A 16,858-nucleotide genomic window follows, 5' to 3' on the forward strand; every position below is an offset into this window, starting at 1 on the left:
CTAATCTGGACTTCAGGTAAGACTCTGTTTTAATGACACTTGTTGGTTGATGTGAAACACACTGAGGCACAAAGCCAAGACAACCATGACGCTTATTTAGATTTAGTTCAAATCTAGCCTAAATGTGATTGATTTCTCAAATCCTTTTGTCCCAACTGTTCACACTGCATTTGCGTCTGCGTCGACATATCTGCTTTGGTTACCGTGGTAATGACGTAAGCGTCATGATGATTTTCAAATTCTTCATTTTCCTCTGACATTGCAGATAGGACCTTGTGAACCCCTTTTCTGCCATGCCATGAGATATGTTTTCATAATATTGCCTTGCTTCTTCCTGTGCATTTCTCATGTACTGAGTCCCCCCCAGTTGAATGTCTCCGTCTGTCCCGAACGCTGCTCACCATTTCTTCTGTAGGGTAAAACTTATGCTGAACTATTGTTTTATTTTATTTTTACACCCCCTGCTTTCTCAAAATCATAATGCAATAGGCTCTATGCATACGCCATTTTGTTCTACTTCCGGGTGTCTTTCGACTTCCTTCACAGATGTTACTGATGATACTAATGAAGGGTCTGTTTGATTTATTGTACAGTGGTTCTTTAATTTCAAGGACCCCCATAACTCTGTACAAATGGAATCAACAAATGGAAGCAAATGGACCCGCACACCTGTATGGGGACATTTGGAACCCACCAAGGACACTTTGAGACCCAACATGCACAAGCACCCTGACTCTGTTTGACCAGAATGGAACAGACCCTTAATTAGTATCATCAGTAACACCTGTGAAGGAAGTCGAAAGACACCCGGAAGTAGAACAAAATGGCGTATATGCATATAGCCTATTCTCACTCTCTATAATGACATCAGTGGCACTTGGGTGGTGCTGCAAGTGACCTGTCTGCAAACACAGCACCGATGGATGCTGTGTCTGTCTGTCTGTCTGTCTGTCTGTCTGTCTGTGCGTGCGTGCGTGCGTGCGTGCGTGCGTGCGTGCGTGCCGTGATGTTAGAATGCCTGAAACCCAGACTCCCATAATTCTATTATAATGTAATAATGCCAGAATGGCATGATGTCATGAATCCAGATTACCATAGTTCCATAATGCTATAATTCCATAATTTAATAATGTCAGAATGTCATGAATCCAGATTGTCATAATTCTATAATGCCATCATTCCATAATAATAATGCTATAATTCTACAAATCCATAATGACATAATTCCGATAATGCCGGTTTCCTGAATGCCATAGGTGTACTTACACTACACACCAAGGTCCGATTCTACTGTATGTGTTGTGAAGGTGGTCTTTGTGTTGTGAAGGTGGTCTAAGAGGACAGTTCATCTGCAGTGGACAGGTGGTGATTTTACACAGCTTAGTATCAGTCTAATATAACAGTGGTTTCATGTCAGGGAATTAATTTCCCATCAGGATATAGCAGGAACCCCCATACACAATGTGAGCTTGCAGATCAGCTATTTTCAAATAGCCGATACCGGTACCTGTATATACGTTTTGTAATATAGTAACACTGTAACAGTCAGGCATGTAACACACAATACAATATGTTCTGAGAGAACCAAGACAGGTGCTCGTTGGGCAGAATAGTCACCATTGACGTCCAGTTGTGCAATACAAATTGTATCCGCGGCATGCAGCTGTTACCATGGTTGTATCCATCTGTCTGTCTGTGTCCCTTTCATGCCCATATGTACTGGTCATCTCCCATTGGTTAACATTAGTGGACTGTGGTTGTACTGGTCAGCTCCCAGTGGTTAACATTAGTAGACTGTGGTTGTACTGGTCAGCTCCCATTGGTTAACATTAGTAGACTGTGGTTGTACTGGTCAGCTCCCAGTGGTTAACATTGGTAGACTGTGGCTAGTAGACTGTGTTTGTACTGGTCAGATGCTCCCAGTGGTTAACATTGGTAGAACACACCATAGAACATTATGTGGAGATCTCTTATCTCTGTCTGTCTGTCTGTCTGTCTCTCTTTAATGCCTATATATGGTGTTCCGTGTCCAGTCCATGCCTGTATAATTTGTGCACTGACTGTAGTGATGTCAGTGATGTCAGTCTTTTTCAAATGTGGTCACTTGTTTCATAATGTCAGACAGAAATTATTTAGGTATTGTTTCAGCATGTCAGACAGACATTTTTTGGGCATTGTTTCAGCATGCGGCTGTTACCATGGCGGAGACAGTGTTTAGTATCAGTGATGTCAGCATGCGGACAGACGACAGACAGACATTCCGTAAATGATTGCAACTGAAGGTCGCAGTTTACCATGATAAATGTCACAGCTTGTCTGCGTCCGTGTAGACGTGTGTGTACAACTGGCCAGATGGCCAAGACATGAACCATATCTGTTTCAGATGGGGATCTCCATGTATGGGCATAAAAGATATTGTATGTTGTGATGTCATGGGAATCCCTCTAACAGAATCCCTTTTATGCCCATATATGGAGATCCCTGATGCCATCGATATTAAGCCCATATCTAACAGGACTTTCTATGGGAATGCCCAGACAGCCCATATCTGTGCGGCTGGTTCAGACAGGGATCGCCATGTATGGGCATGAAAGGGATGTACTACATAATATGGATCTCCATATATGGGTAACTGGTCCGATATACATCACTGGCCAGATGGCCAAGAATTGGCGCGATCTCAAGATAGTGTGGTTGCCTCCCTATTTTTGCAAAGCACAAATATACATTTCTTGTTTTCTTGAGGCCACTTGACCCCCTGAAAGGTGCCAAAACGGCAGTGCTTGCGCAGCAGTCTGCTGTCACCCAGGCGGATGCATGCACGTGCACATGCACGCCCATGTGCACTACCTCGCGTTAGGGCGTCTTACTGGTATTATTAGGGCCCGAGCACCGGCACCGCACAGTAGTGCGAAGCCCTATTGTAATGTTTATTATTCTCCGAAATGAAACGGGAAAATGAAGGCCTAAACAAATCAAAAACCTTGCACACACAAAAAAAGAAGGGGCATGGCCTAATGGCTCAATAGCGCCCCTGCTGCTACTTGCAGCTTTAATTGTCATTGATTTGTATTTAGTTAGTTCTGATAGAAATGATAGTTCCTCCTTCCCGCCCTGTGAATGTCAAATAAAAAGCAGCAAACAGGAGAATCAGAGGACATCTTGTCCTGTATTTCAACAGATAAAGCACATCTACAACCAACCAGCTGTTACACTGAAGCTCATTTACTTTCTGTTGTTTCCCCTAAGCTCTCCAGACTGAACCACCACACAACACACCAGGTAAGACTGTCTGTCTGTCTGTCTGTCTGTCTGTCTGTCTGTCTGTCTGTCTGTCTGTCTGAAATCACCACACAACACACCAGGTAAGCCTGTCTGTCTGTCTGTCTGTCTGTCTGTCTGTCTGTCTGTCTGTCTGTCTGTCTGTCTGTCTGTCTGTCTGTCTGTTTGCCTGCCTGTCTGTCTGTCTGTTTGTTACAGTTCACAATTTAGGCATTTAGCAGATGTTCTTATTCCAGAGCGACTTACAATAAGCATATACATCAAATGCATAGAAATAATGTAGGAAAAATAATGTAGGTAGACCAAGCACCTAAAAAATAAAAAAATAAAAAATAAAAAAACGTAAGAATACTATCTAGCTACATGTATGGTCATTGAGGATAGGCGAGTGCTGCGGCAAGTGCTGCGAGCTAAGGTGGAGTCTGAAGAGGTGAGTCTTCAGGCCACGGTGGAAGCTAGGGAGTAGGTCTGTTGTTCTTATGGAAGCTATGGAGTGAGTATGTTGTTCTAAGTGCGACAGGGAGTTAATTCCACAGTTTGGGGGCCAGAAGGGTCTGTCTGTCTGTCTGTCTGTCTGTCTGTCCGTCTGTGTTTAAATAAATCACAGACCCCTAAAAACATCCCTCTAAAACTCTGTTCATATTTGCAGCAGTGAAATATGTTGATATTAGTATTTAAAGTGAGTTAGTAAATACAACAGCTTCACTGTATCAGTGCAGTGGTGTGTTTGACAAAGACAGACAACACATCACAACCTTTTAAAAGATGGTGATCAATAAGTTTACACTGATAAGATTGTGTATGTATCAATATGTTACATTTATGAGTATTAATTAACCCATTAAGACCTGAGGCTGATTCTACAGAATGTCTTATAAATCAGTAGTTCTCAAACTTCTGTCAAGAACCCCCAAAACAACATGTATTTAGACATTTGAACATGTAGGGACCCCAGAAGAGAAGATTTGTTTAACAAAAAAAGTTAAATCTAAAATGTTCAACAATAGCAGAGAAGCTCACAGCGTGGCACAAAGTGATGTGCTATGAACTTGTAGATCTGCTATTTTTCAATAATCAACACTAAAATCTAAAATAACACAGATGCTTTCCTGGGTTTTGTATATTTTTATAAAGGTAAACCAACTGAATTGTAATGTGTCACTTTGTCCAGAGGTGGAGCCCAGCCTCATCGTAGCCACCAGCTCCAAGCTGTTGAAGATCAACTTGGACGGCTCCAGCTCCACAGAGCTCAAGCAGGTGAAAACCATTGGACATAAAAACACATCCTATGTAATCCTATACTATATTCTACATACACTGCTTTAGACATGCTGGAATGTATTCCTGTCTGAGACTAACACAACTGATGTGCTGTGACAGGACTTGAAGGATGTGAGGGCTCTGGACTTTGACTATCAGCAGCAGATGATCTACTGGACAGAATGGAACTACCCCAATCCCTCCAAGATCAGCCAAATGCACATCAGTGGCCGTGATGTCCAGGTCAGTGTGACAATGACAACCATGAGGATGAATGACAGGGAAGAGAAACTGAATTCTAATGACTTGCAGTACAGTAATTCAGAGTATTTATACTTTTAAAATACTTTGTGACATCAGTGTTAAATATTAAAGTGTCCCCCCCCCCCCATTAAAAATGGATTAACTATTTTACTGCTACATTAAGGATTTAAGGATGTTTAAAAGTAGCTTACTTTTGCAATGTTATAGACGAATATCCATCCATTATTTCCAGACACAATCTTTTGTAAAATACAGTTGTCTCTGTCATCGAGCCAAACTGACTGCTGGGAGCATCCATTTGCAATGAACGAGACTCGCAAATGTCCCTCGCTGGCACCAGTAGTTTAGAGCATAGAGATGGAGAAACTAGATCCAGGCATAGAAAACAACCAGAAAAGTGATTCCACCTCCATTGTTGTTTATGTGTGGTTGAGATTTGAGACTAGCGTTATGGGAGCTGTTTCTACTGTAGACACCCGCGCCACCCCTCTTCTGCTCACAGTGGTCAGACAGAGACCACCCCTCATCTGCTCACAGTGGTCAGACAGAGACCACCCCTCATCTGCTCACAGTGGTCAGACAGAGACCACCCCTCATCTGCTCACAGTGGTCAGACAGAGACCACCCATCATCTGCTCACAGCTCAGACAGGGTAAAGAACGAACAAGCGGCCGCTCGTTCATGGCCCTGTGCTACTTGAATAATCGGGCGAGTGCTCATTTCATAGCGGTAAAAGAGGGTAAAAAAGCTATTATAGCATATCTACAAGTTCACAACGCATGGCATTGTGACACGTTGTGAGCTTGTAGATCAGCTTTGCATAGTAGTCCTATACTGGTACGATAGTATCAGCTATACCAGAACATTTGTGAAAAGCAAACATGCTCTACATCACTGTTTCCAAAACCTTTTAGTTTGAGACCCAAAATAGAGAGTTGATGTCGGCCTGTATAGTTGGCCTAGCGGTCCAGTCAACTAGGTTCAATGTAGCCTGACAGTGTGTTGTGGGTTCGAGTCCCGTTCCAGAGGGTCCCCGTCTCTCCCTGTTTCCTGTCTGTCTTCTCTGAAAACTATCAATAAAGGAAGAAGAGCCCCACCCTATATATATACAGACCTATATATTGCTGCAAGCAGCGATTCAGTGGCCAATCCAGAAAAAGTAGGAAAGGAAAAAAGCAGCGGAAAAAAGCAGGAAAAGCAAGAAAAGTGGGAAAAGAAACAAAAAAGAAAAGAGCACTGAGAAAAGGTCTCCGGCGGATAAGGTATGTTTTTGAGCGGTGGTCACAACGCTCCTATACGTGGCCGTGTGTGTGGGTATGTCTGTCTCCGTCCGTGTCTGTCTGTATGTAGCCTACAGTACCTTTTATGACCACACATGTTAAGGGAGGGGCACTGTTGTTCAGGCCAGGCCAGAACAGGCAAGGCACACTCACACTCACACTCACACACACGCACGCACACACACACACACACACACACACACACACACACACACACACACACACACACACACACACACACACACACACACACACACACACACGCACAGACTCCACCGCTCAGTTCACACAAGTGTGATTTTTTGGCCTCCTGGTGGCTCTATAATAGGCCAAAGTGAAAAGGGTGCCACGCTTTCTTGGGATTTCACGGTAATCGGACGCTGCATGCTGGATAGAGGCATTTTGTTCCAAAAATGTGTTTTGCAAAAGTTGACCTGCTGGTGGGGCTATGACAGGCCAATGTGAGAAGGGTGGCATCTGTTCATTGGCCTAGTCAGTGGGAATGTGTGTGCAACATTTCACACACATAGCAGGCTGCATTCATGATTTATGTTTGTATCAACCCCAGGCAGAGTTTGATCCACCAACCCTTCTATATGGAAGGCATATGCTCTAACCACTACACTAGACAGCCACTGGTTCTGAATCTGTCATGTCTGTTGAAAAAAAAGAAACAAAAAGTTCTATGTAGGCTGAGTGCCTTCGATTAATCAATGATTTAATCACCAAGTGCCACAGTATTTTATTGATTCTTTTTTTGGGGGAGGGGGTAAAAGTAATCTGAGTATTTCTGAAATTTTCGAGTGATCGTATTTTCTTTCACTCAGAACAGAAAAATTACGGCCGGCAGAGAAGGGCTCGTTTTAAACATGAAAAGGGTGCCACATGTTCTTGGGACTTTCACGGCAATCAGACGCTACATGCGTGCGTGATTTGAGGCATTTTGTTACAAAAATATGCTATGCAAAAGTTGACCCCCTGGTGGTGCTATAACAGGCCAACGTGAGAAGGGTGGCATCTGTTCCTTGACCTAGTGGGAATGTGTGTGCAACATTTCACGCACATCGCAGGCTGTGTTCATGATTTGAGGTGTTTTTGGCCACTTTATCGCTGCTTGCAGCTATATTTATTATTCCTGTGTGTGTGTGTGTGTGTGTGTGTGTGTGTGTGTGTGTGTGTGTGTGTGTGTGTGTGTGTGTGTGTGTGTGTGTGTGTGTGTGTGTGTGTGTGTGTGTGTGTGTGTGTGTGTGTGTGTGTGTGTGTGTGTGTGTGTGTGTGTGTGGTGTGTGTACTTCATAGGCATGGTAGATAAAGGTCCTTAGTCCTTAGAAACACAAATTGGCCTCCACACAACATATATGCAAAAGACTGTATGCAACAGAGATAAAATACTGTGATTTACTTCTCACATCAATTAATTGACCATTAATTATTCACCTGGACAGTTTATGATGCTGTACAGTGTACATAACAGCATTGTATTCCTTGGCCATCATTGTATTCCTTGGCCATCACAACATAGGTGTAGACATCACATAGTTATAATGCTTGGTTCAGGAGTTATAATGCAAAATACATTATTTGGTAATGGCGGATATTAAAATAGTCATCAAGGAGGGGCATTTTGGGGAAGGCTCCATATCAGACAAAGTTCAGGGACCCAAATTGAACAAATCTACCAAATGGCATGGTTTTATGCTTATATCAACACCAGGCAGGATTTGATCCACCATCCTTCTCCTTGAAAGGCATATGCTCTAACCACTACACTAGCCAGCTGCACGTTCTGTCAGTCAGTCAGTCTGTTCAAAAAAGAAAGAAAAAGTTCTATGTAGGCAGAGTGCCTTCGATTAAACAATGATTTAATCACCAAGTGCCACGGTATTTTATTTTTTCATATTTTGGACGCTTGGGGTAAAATGAATCTGAGTAAATGTAATCTGAGTATTTCTGAAATTATCGAGTGATCATATTTTCTTTCACTCAGAACAGAAAAATTACAGCCGGTAGAGAAGGGCTTGTTTTAAACATGAACGTGATCTGGAGTAGATTACGAGAAAAATACACTTTTGTGAATTTCATAACACTGGCCTCTATAGGGAAACCTGACTTCTCTTCAGTCGCGCCAGCCCCATACAGTTTAATATAAAACCTTGTCAGAGGTGTCAACATTAAATAAAGAGTCTGACATATGCACACGCCTTGGGCATTCAGGATGTTAACATCAACTCTACCCGACGTGGGGTTTGAACTCAACCCTCCGCATATGAGGCATAGGCACTAATCACTACACTATGGCTGCCACACATAATTGACCAGTCGTGTTTAAAAAAATGTTTCACGTAATGTACTTGACACACTGAGTGCCACAATATTTTAATGATTTTTCCATATTTTGGAGGCTCTGTGTAAAAGTAATCTGAGTAAGTGGGTGTTTCCTGAATTTTCCTGCAATCTTATTTAGTTTCAAAATGATATAGCGCCAATTTGGGTAAGATTGGCAGTATTTCAGTATTTCATCATGAAAATGTGACTTTGCATGTATGTTTTAGAGGCAGAAGAATAATTTGCATAAAACTGCAATATTCTAAAAAAGAATGTTTCAAAATAAAAATAAAATTCGATCTGACAGATCTTTAGATATTGGTCCAAAGTTCATGTAAAAAAAGATCTGTGCGCGTGACGCAAAAAATCCAGAATAAAAGTGGGTTTAAGCTTTTTACAAACTGCTCAAAATGACGGAAAATCTAAGTGCGGAGCTTACTTGACAAAGACACAGATGTCTTCCGCTTGAGTCAAGGCACACGTGTAAGCAAGTTGCATGTCGTCAAACGAAACGAGTCATGACTTATGCCTGTTTGAAGTTTCAATTTTCAAACGCTTCGTATAGCACCCCCCTTTGGCCAATTGGAATAAGATTGGTTTCAGTGATATTTGGACTAACCCTCTACATCTTTGCCAAATGCCATGAACGTGTAACTTTGCATGTATGATTTAGAGCAGGGGTCCTCAAATACAAATCTTGAAGGTCCAGAAATATTTTTTTGAAACAGGTCCGGGTCCGAAAAAAAAGGCGAAGGCGAAATAAGGCGGATACATTTATACAGTATGTACTGTATGTATGTATGTTTATTTTATAATCATTAGAATTGTTTATTTTAATTATTATTATTATTATTTGGAACTTTGGAAATCTCAGTTGGAACTGTTACCCCTGCTACCCGATGCTGGATAAGCGGTTGAAGATGGATGGATGGATGAATGGATAATTATTTATGCATGTAGAGTAGGCTACATTATTTACGTTTATTGTGTAGCAATAAAACACTGGCTTATAGTTTAATTATTGGAAACTAAAGAGCATGAATGCAATATTAGGCTTGTCGTTCAGAATGGAAAATAAAGTGAAACTTAGCGTGAGGGGGAGAGGATTACTTGACATTCAGTTGACAGTGACACACGTACTGCACAAGCCAGACTGTGCTGTTGCCTATGTCAAATGGCCAGTCAAATCAGGGTCAACGAGTCATAGTTATTAACCTAACACAGCCTAGGATAGCTGGCAATATGCGACGACACATCACATTGTTAAAGACGCATGATCACGCATCGCGAGTTTCGCGACCATTTCTCGTCTAATGCAAGCAGTTGGAGCCTTACATCGTGGATATTAATGTGTTGCTGTTGTCCTCTCCAATTGAACAGCCAAAGGTAGAAGATCTCTAAGTTATTAATCCAGTGGGAGCAATGGTTTCCAAGAGGTTTTAGCAACTTTTTCAGGCAGCGAGCGGCATGAGTGTGGAGAGGGGAGGGGAGGGGGGAGCAGCATGGAGAGCGCTGCTTCGGAGGGAAGGAAAACCTTTGATCTACAAGCCCACAGCACGTTGCACCCGCTACGCTTTGTGGGCTTGCAAATTGGCGTAGGGGTGTGTCTTGTGAGCCTGTGTATGTGTTTGAGCGAATGAGCACATACACACCCACGCACACACAAACACAAATCACACACAGTCAGTCCGATCGTCAGATACAACTGTGCGGAGATTTCTCAGAAATGTGCCGCGGTCCGGACGGAGGTGCGCCTGGGTCCGGACATGGACCGCGGTCCGCCTATTGAGGACCCCTGATTTAGAGGCAGAAGAATAATTTGCATAAAACTGCAATATTCAGTGAATTATTAAAAAATAATGTTTCACTTTAAAAAAAATCCGCAGAGACAGATCTGACCGTATTGGTCCAAAGTTCATGTAAACAAGTTTTTTTGCATGTGACGCGAAAATCCCAGGAGGAGATAGATTTGTACTGTTTTTCATACAATTCAAAAGGGTGGGAGAACTAAAGGTCAGAGGTCAAAAATCAGAGTGTAAGAGTTGTTCGGCATGAGGAGACGCATAAGTGTATACAGGTTTAATGGCTGTACCTCAAACAGAGCATGAGCTATACCTGTTCAAAGTTTGCGTAAAAAGCAACTGCACGGTCAAGCCAGGACAGAAAAGTGGCGGAAGAATAATAATAATGGTGATGAAGTACAATATTAATGAGTGGCCATTGCCACTTTGTGGCTTGGCCACTAATAATGGGAAAGTACAATATCAATGAGTGGCCTTTGCCACTTTGTGGCTTGGCCACTAATAATAATAATTTCACCCCAGGAATCCAACTATTGAAAATAGCAGATCTACCAGCTTACAATGTGCAGCAATGCAATGCATTGTGAGCTTGTAGATTGGCTATTTTCACTACTTCTTGAATGTTGTTTTCTTATTTTTCTTATTCATGAAAGTCTTTGAAAAATCATTACATTTGTTTCTAATTCATGTAATATTTTGCTTTTTAAACACTTTAATGATAATTAAAAACGAAATGTAGGAAACCAAAAATAAACAGTGCTCTGCACTACCCTATCTAAATAACAATTGTATTGTATAAAAAAGATAAAACAATAAAACATAGTGATGTACTTTGTTTATTCATAGTGCATGTATGGTTGATTGACAGGTCCTTCACAACACGTTGACCAGCTATCCATCCAGTCTGGCTGTTGATTGGGTGTCAGGAAACCTGTACTGGTGTGACAGTCGCAGGAAGACCATAGAGGTGTCCAAACTAAACGGATTGTACAGAACAGTCCTGGTCAACACTACTGGTCTGGACTGGCCACGCTCCATGACTGTGGATGTACGCTTCGGGTAAGAGCACTGTGGTGGTGACATCATCAACCTCACACTGTGGTATCCAAGTATGTCCTGTTTATTTTCACGATAGTATTTTCTTTCAGTCAGGACAGTTTTTTAACATTAGTGGGTGCTTTTGTAGCGGCCGGTAGAGAAGGCCACGTTTTAAACATGAAGGTGATTTAAAGGGGTCCAACCATGCTTTTCAAAATATATATTTTATATAAATACATTTTCCATTATAAGGTTGTATACAGGTTTTAGCCTAAACAACCACTCGGATATTTACATTTCATGTTCTGTCTGTCTCTAATTCCAAGCCATTTCAGATGCAATACCAAAATGCCCTTTGTTGGCAACAGGGCGCTGTCTTTGGGCTAAAATTGTAACAATACAGAGAAGATCAGCATGGTACCATGATGAGAACGATGTAGAGTCAATCCATTCAAGCCAATTTTAGTACCAATTTACCTCATGGTTCCACCTCATACTGTATAGTCTCAATAGAATATAGCCTCCCAAAAAGTACCGCCCCCTTATAGGAAATGAGCCCCTTTGTGACATAAACAACAGTACTGTTCAGACACGCCCATTCAGAAAATCGCTGAAATGAAAGGCAAGGCTTAGTGAATGTTTTTTGGGGGGCTGGAAGAGACACTGGGAAGACCAAAAAACAAGAAAAAAATGAAAAATGTGAAATTCATGGTGGGTCCCTTTTAAAAGTTGGATTACGAGAAAAATGCATATTTGTTCAGCAGCGTTAAGTGCCCTCCAGACGATACGCAGTCACCGCCCCCTAGTAATTCATTTTCAATGAGAGGCGGGCGGCTATTTTGGCCGCGCAGCAAAGTTGGTGAGCCTGCTTGTTTGTGCATGCGTACGCGGGCGGTGAGAGATGGATTGTGTTTATCTTTGTGAAATACCGCGCGGCTTTTACTCACTGAGTGGAATGTGTCTCACCGCGGCGCTGCTGCCGCTGATCCTAGCGGGAGACCCTGCGGTGACCGTGTAGTGTCTGGAGGGCACTATACACTGATTTGAATGAGGGAAACAGACTTCCCGGTCACGTGATCTCGCGCTGCATTTCGGGAAATGTACACTACAGATTAAGTAGTTTACTGTACAACGCATCGAACGTGTCAATGGGCACAGGGAAACATCAAAGAGTTTGGCGTGTTGACACGTCGTGGACCTCCTATGAGTTAAGATAATGAAATAGTATTATGTAAGTTGTCACTTACTGAAAACTGCACTAAATTGAGTGTGTAATACTTCCTTGTTATTGGCTGTGCTTTCTGGAGCTTTCTGAGGCTAATTAAAATGACACAACCCTAACCCTAACACTTCTAAAATCTAAAACAAATGATCGAAATGATGTCTTATTTGTTGTGAATAATGTGTATTGTTGTTATTTATTCACCATGTATCCCTCCACACCTGTGACGCACACACACACACACGCACACACACGCACACACACACACACACACACACGCACACGCACACGCACGCACACACACACACACACACACACACACACACACACACACACACGCACGCACGCATACTAACGCACATTGTTTTAAAAACAATTTCAAAATGGTGAAAAAAGAAGATCTACAAGCATGCGTTGCATCGTAACACGTTGTGAGCTTTTGTGCAACACTTGTATATTGAATTGGGATATTGATTAATGAAAAAAAGAATGTTGAATTATGGAGATAATTCAACAACAATATGTTAGATTGTCAGTACAGAATGTCAAACAGTGATCCTGACTCAGTGTCTCCCTGACAGCTTCTTGTACTGGGCAGACATAAGTAACGAAAACCCCCGCATAGAGAGGATGGGGATGGATGGAACCAACAGGAAAATCATCATCCTGAAAGAGAAGATCTCCTGGCCCAACGGTCTGACTTTAGACTACATCAACGATCACATCTACTGGAGCGACGACAAGCTGAAACACATTGAGTTTGCCAACCTGGATGGAACCAACAGACACACAGGTAACACACACACACACACACACACGCATGCATGCACGTGCACGCATACGCGCGCACACACACACACACACACACACACACACACACACACACACACACACACACACACACACACACACACACACACACACACACACACACACACACACACACACACACACACAGGGGGGAGGAAGAAGTACTCAGATTATTTACTTAAGTAAAAGTAATCCCTGTTATATGTAGTTGACTGGAGTTCCTCAGGGGTCTGTACTCGGCCCCTCCTTTTATCCTCTTTACATTAAATAAACAATCTACAAGCTCACAACAAGTCGTAGTGTGACATGTTGTGAGCTTGTAGATCTCCTATATCCAGTGAATGTTGGGTCCAGAATAACAAGGAAAACACTGAGAATATTGTTGACTTCTGTAAACTTTATTGATGCATTTTAACTCTTGTTGTAATATTCATTATAATACTGTGTTTGTGCCAAGGGGCCAGTTGTCATGATTTAAAATGAATCTAATACGGAACTAAAAGTTCCTATGATTGGCCGCTAGTTGCGCTGTTTTCCCCCCGGCTGGCTGCAAAAAGAATTGTTCTCCATTGGACCCCATTCATTTCCCCCTTTCATTTTCTAACCTTAAATAACATTTTCATAAATACTTTCGCTAGTTAGAAATTGCTTTTCAATCACCATGATATACGTTTTGTGAAAATACGGTCCCATTTATGTTCAAATTGATGATAAAGTTGTGAGGGAAGTGGCCGACTTCTGATGAAACTGATCTGCGACCAGCCTGCTGTTCTTCAACACCACAACTAGTTGCCCAGAGCAGATCTACAAGCTAACAACTTGTCGTAATGCGACGCACTATTAGCTTGTAGATCAGTTTTCTTTGTACAACATAAACCTTTTTACAATAGAACAATATTATACAAACACAGTTTACAATGTACAATATAGGCATTTAGCAGACGCTTTTAAAATGAGTGAGGACATAAATAAACACACATATATTCTCTATAATTATATAAATGTTAAAACTTCATTTTTGTTAATAGGCCTATAATTTATTTACTCTTATAGGCCTATCAGCCAGGAAAAGCCTTATAGAAATACACAACTTGTTATTTATTTATTATGAAGGCTACTCTAATGCCACCAGAACAACGTTATTTTTACTTAATTTTTCTCATCATTTGTGCACCAAGTATGCCATGCCGCTACATAAACACAGTAACCTACAGGTTATTATCACTGGCCACTCACAGCCCAAATAGCCTATATTCTAAGCCAAGGGAAGCCTATATTCTTTTATGAACTCGTCTTTGTTTAACATTGGATAGCCTTTCATATGGCATTATTGATAATTTGTCATAGGCCTACCTACCACAGGCTTACTTTACATTACCATTTATCAAATATTTCATTTAACATTTTGGACAAAACTGAAACTGAAAACAGCACTTTTTACATGGAGTTGCCCATGTCCTGCTATATCCTGTATCCGTTGGCATACCTCAGACCTGTTGGAGCCAGGAGTAACCTATGGGAGAGAAGCATCCTTAAAGAATATCTCTTTGACCACATTTAATTTGGATATTGACCATTGTAAAGTAAAGTTTCCTTCTCACGTTTGGGATTACTTGCATTGCTGTTCTACAGTGGTGCGCTTGCAGACACACAGTCCCATTGAGCAGTACCTTGTTGGTTGGGATATGGAAGCTTTAACAGCTAAAAAACACGTATGTAACATCACGGTCAAGAAAAGTCAATAATGTAACCACTTTCAGCCTGGCATTGATGTTCTGGGTCGGGAGCTCCTTTGGATTTGAAGTGATCATAGCAGGCTGCGAGGCGATGTGATGTTGTAATGGACATTTTCTGGCTTTTTGTAGGTTTAGAGCGGCTATTAAGTAGCCTAATCATGTATTTCCACCAAGTAACCACTCGTATATAAAGTGGTATATAATAGAATATAAAACTAAACAAAATAAACACTCAACATTTAGCCTCGACTAATGGTATTATTAACACATTTGAAAATAACACCGAGGCTACAGTATAATTATCAATAGAATAGTCTGCACATCAAACTAAGTTAAAACTTATATTCACACATACAAATGTTAAAGTGGCCTAAATTAGACAAAATCACACACAAACAGGCATAGGAGTTGATCTCACATTTATTTCCAAAAAATAAACCAGAATTAAATTGACTGAATCAAAGAAAGAGGAGAGGAATACATGAATGATGTACTACTGTATATAATAAATACCTCAATCAATCAAAATTACATGAATCAAGTGCATGAACGTTAGCGATCACTGATTGAAATAACCTCTTTAATATGTAGGCCTATTAACCCACGATACTGCATAATGTTATTCTATTTACCTGATTATGGGCCAACTGTCAGAGTTACCTTGCAGGCGTCAGCTCAATAATTAGTTCATGAATCCATTATCAAAACATCTTTGGACTGCTTCACGTCTATACTGTACTTAGCATGTCACACAATGGACAATTCATATGCATATTGCATCCATTCCTACATTAATCGCATTAACATAGGTGTCACATTGTTGACAGCTTTTGTTAAGAGGTGTGAGAACTATTAATGCAACTTCAGTCCTATAAATATTGTCCATACACAATCACAAACTCCTGTTATAATAAACACATGCCTATTTCTCTGGACGGTAAAAAGTCTTGTTGACAACTCAGCACAGACTGGATTATTACAATTTACAAGACCCAACGGAACCACCGAGCACTTTCAAAAGGAGAGTCTGCAATAAGGCTTCGAATGCTGTAAAATCACGTTCTTTCGAACGACCCTAATTTCGACCGGAGGGTTAGCGACTCACTCCACGGAGTTAAGCACATTCAAGCCTAAAATAAATCATAAAACTACACTCCATGGCAAAACAAAAAAGTTATTCGGACATTTACTGCGGTCCGTCTGTGTCAGCCATACTGGTTTTGTTTTTCGCTGGCTGTCTTGTGGGCGGTCCGTCCACATTTTCTTCTTTGTGTGCTTTATTTCGGGAGGCTCAACACCACATTCTCCCAAGAATCCCTGCAGTTGCACGTGACCGTTGCCAGCCAATATCCTCCTCTGGTTGCATTAAATCAATGATGGCGATACCCATACCAAGGGGAAGAAATGCTTCATTTTCGCTCTGATAGAAACCAATGGGTCACGTGACCGTTCCCACTGTCCAAATCTTTTTACAGTCTATGGTTTGTGAATTTTATAATATTGTGAATCTTTTGGTTTTGTGTGTCTGTAGTTGTGAGTCAGGACATCAACTACATCGGGTCTATTACTGTGTTTGAGGATCACATCTACTGGATAGACAGTGGTTCCATCTACAGAGCAGACAAGACTCAGGGAACCAACAAGATCAAAGTCATCAGTAACCTGTACAGACCACGTGACCTCCACATGTATCACCCCTATAGACAACCTGAGGGTCTGTACCACCTACTGTTTACAACACTATAATATTACTCTACATGCTGTTTTATCACTTTTAGTTATTGTTATTGTTTTATTTGATCTGTTTTGAAAAGTAATAAATAAACACACATTATTATT

At 41.3% G+C, this 16,858-nt stretch overlaps 1 protein-coding gene across 1 annotated transcript in view; it reads left to right on the forward strand.

The window, feature by feature from the left end:
• Positions 1-3,649: 3,649 nt before the first annotated feature.
• Positions 3,650-16,858, forward strand: part of tmprss6 (transmembrane serine protease 6) — a gene marked incomplete at both ends in the record, with an annotated part of 54,931 nt that continues 41,722 nt past the window's right edge. Inside the window, 5 exons of the mRNA XM_080722672.1 lie at positions 3,650-3,712; positions 4,456-4,539; positions 4,663-4,853; positions 13,055-13,167; positions 16,551-16,733. Of these exons, the coding sequence (XP_080578798.1) occupies positions 3,650-3,712; positions 4,456-4,539; positions 4,663-4,853; positions 13,055-13,167; positions 16,551-16,733 (634 nt within the window). The remainder of the gene's footprint in view (positions 3,713-4,455; positions 4,540-4,662; positions 4,854-13,054; positions 13,168-16,550; positions 16,734-16,858) is intronic.

Source organism: Nannobrachium achirus (genome assembly GCF_963921795.1).
Source record: "Nannobrachium achirus genome assembly, chromosome: 3".
Taxonomy (NCBI): Eukaryota; Metazoa; Chordata; class Actinopteri; order Myctophiformes; family Myctophidae; genus Nannobrachium; species Nannobrachium achirus.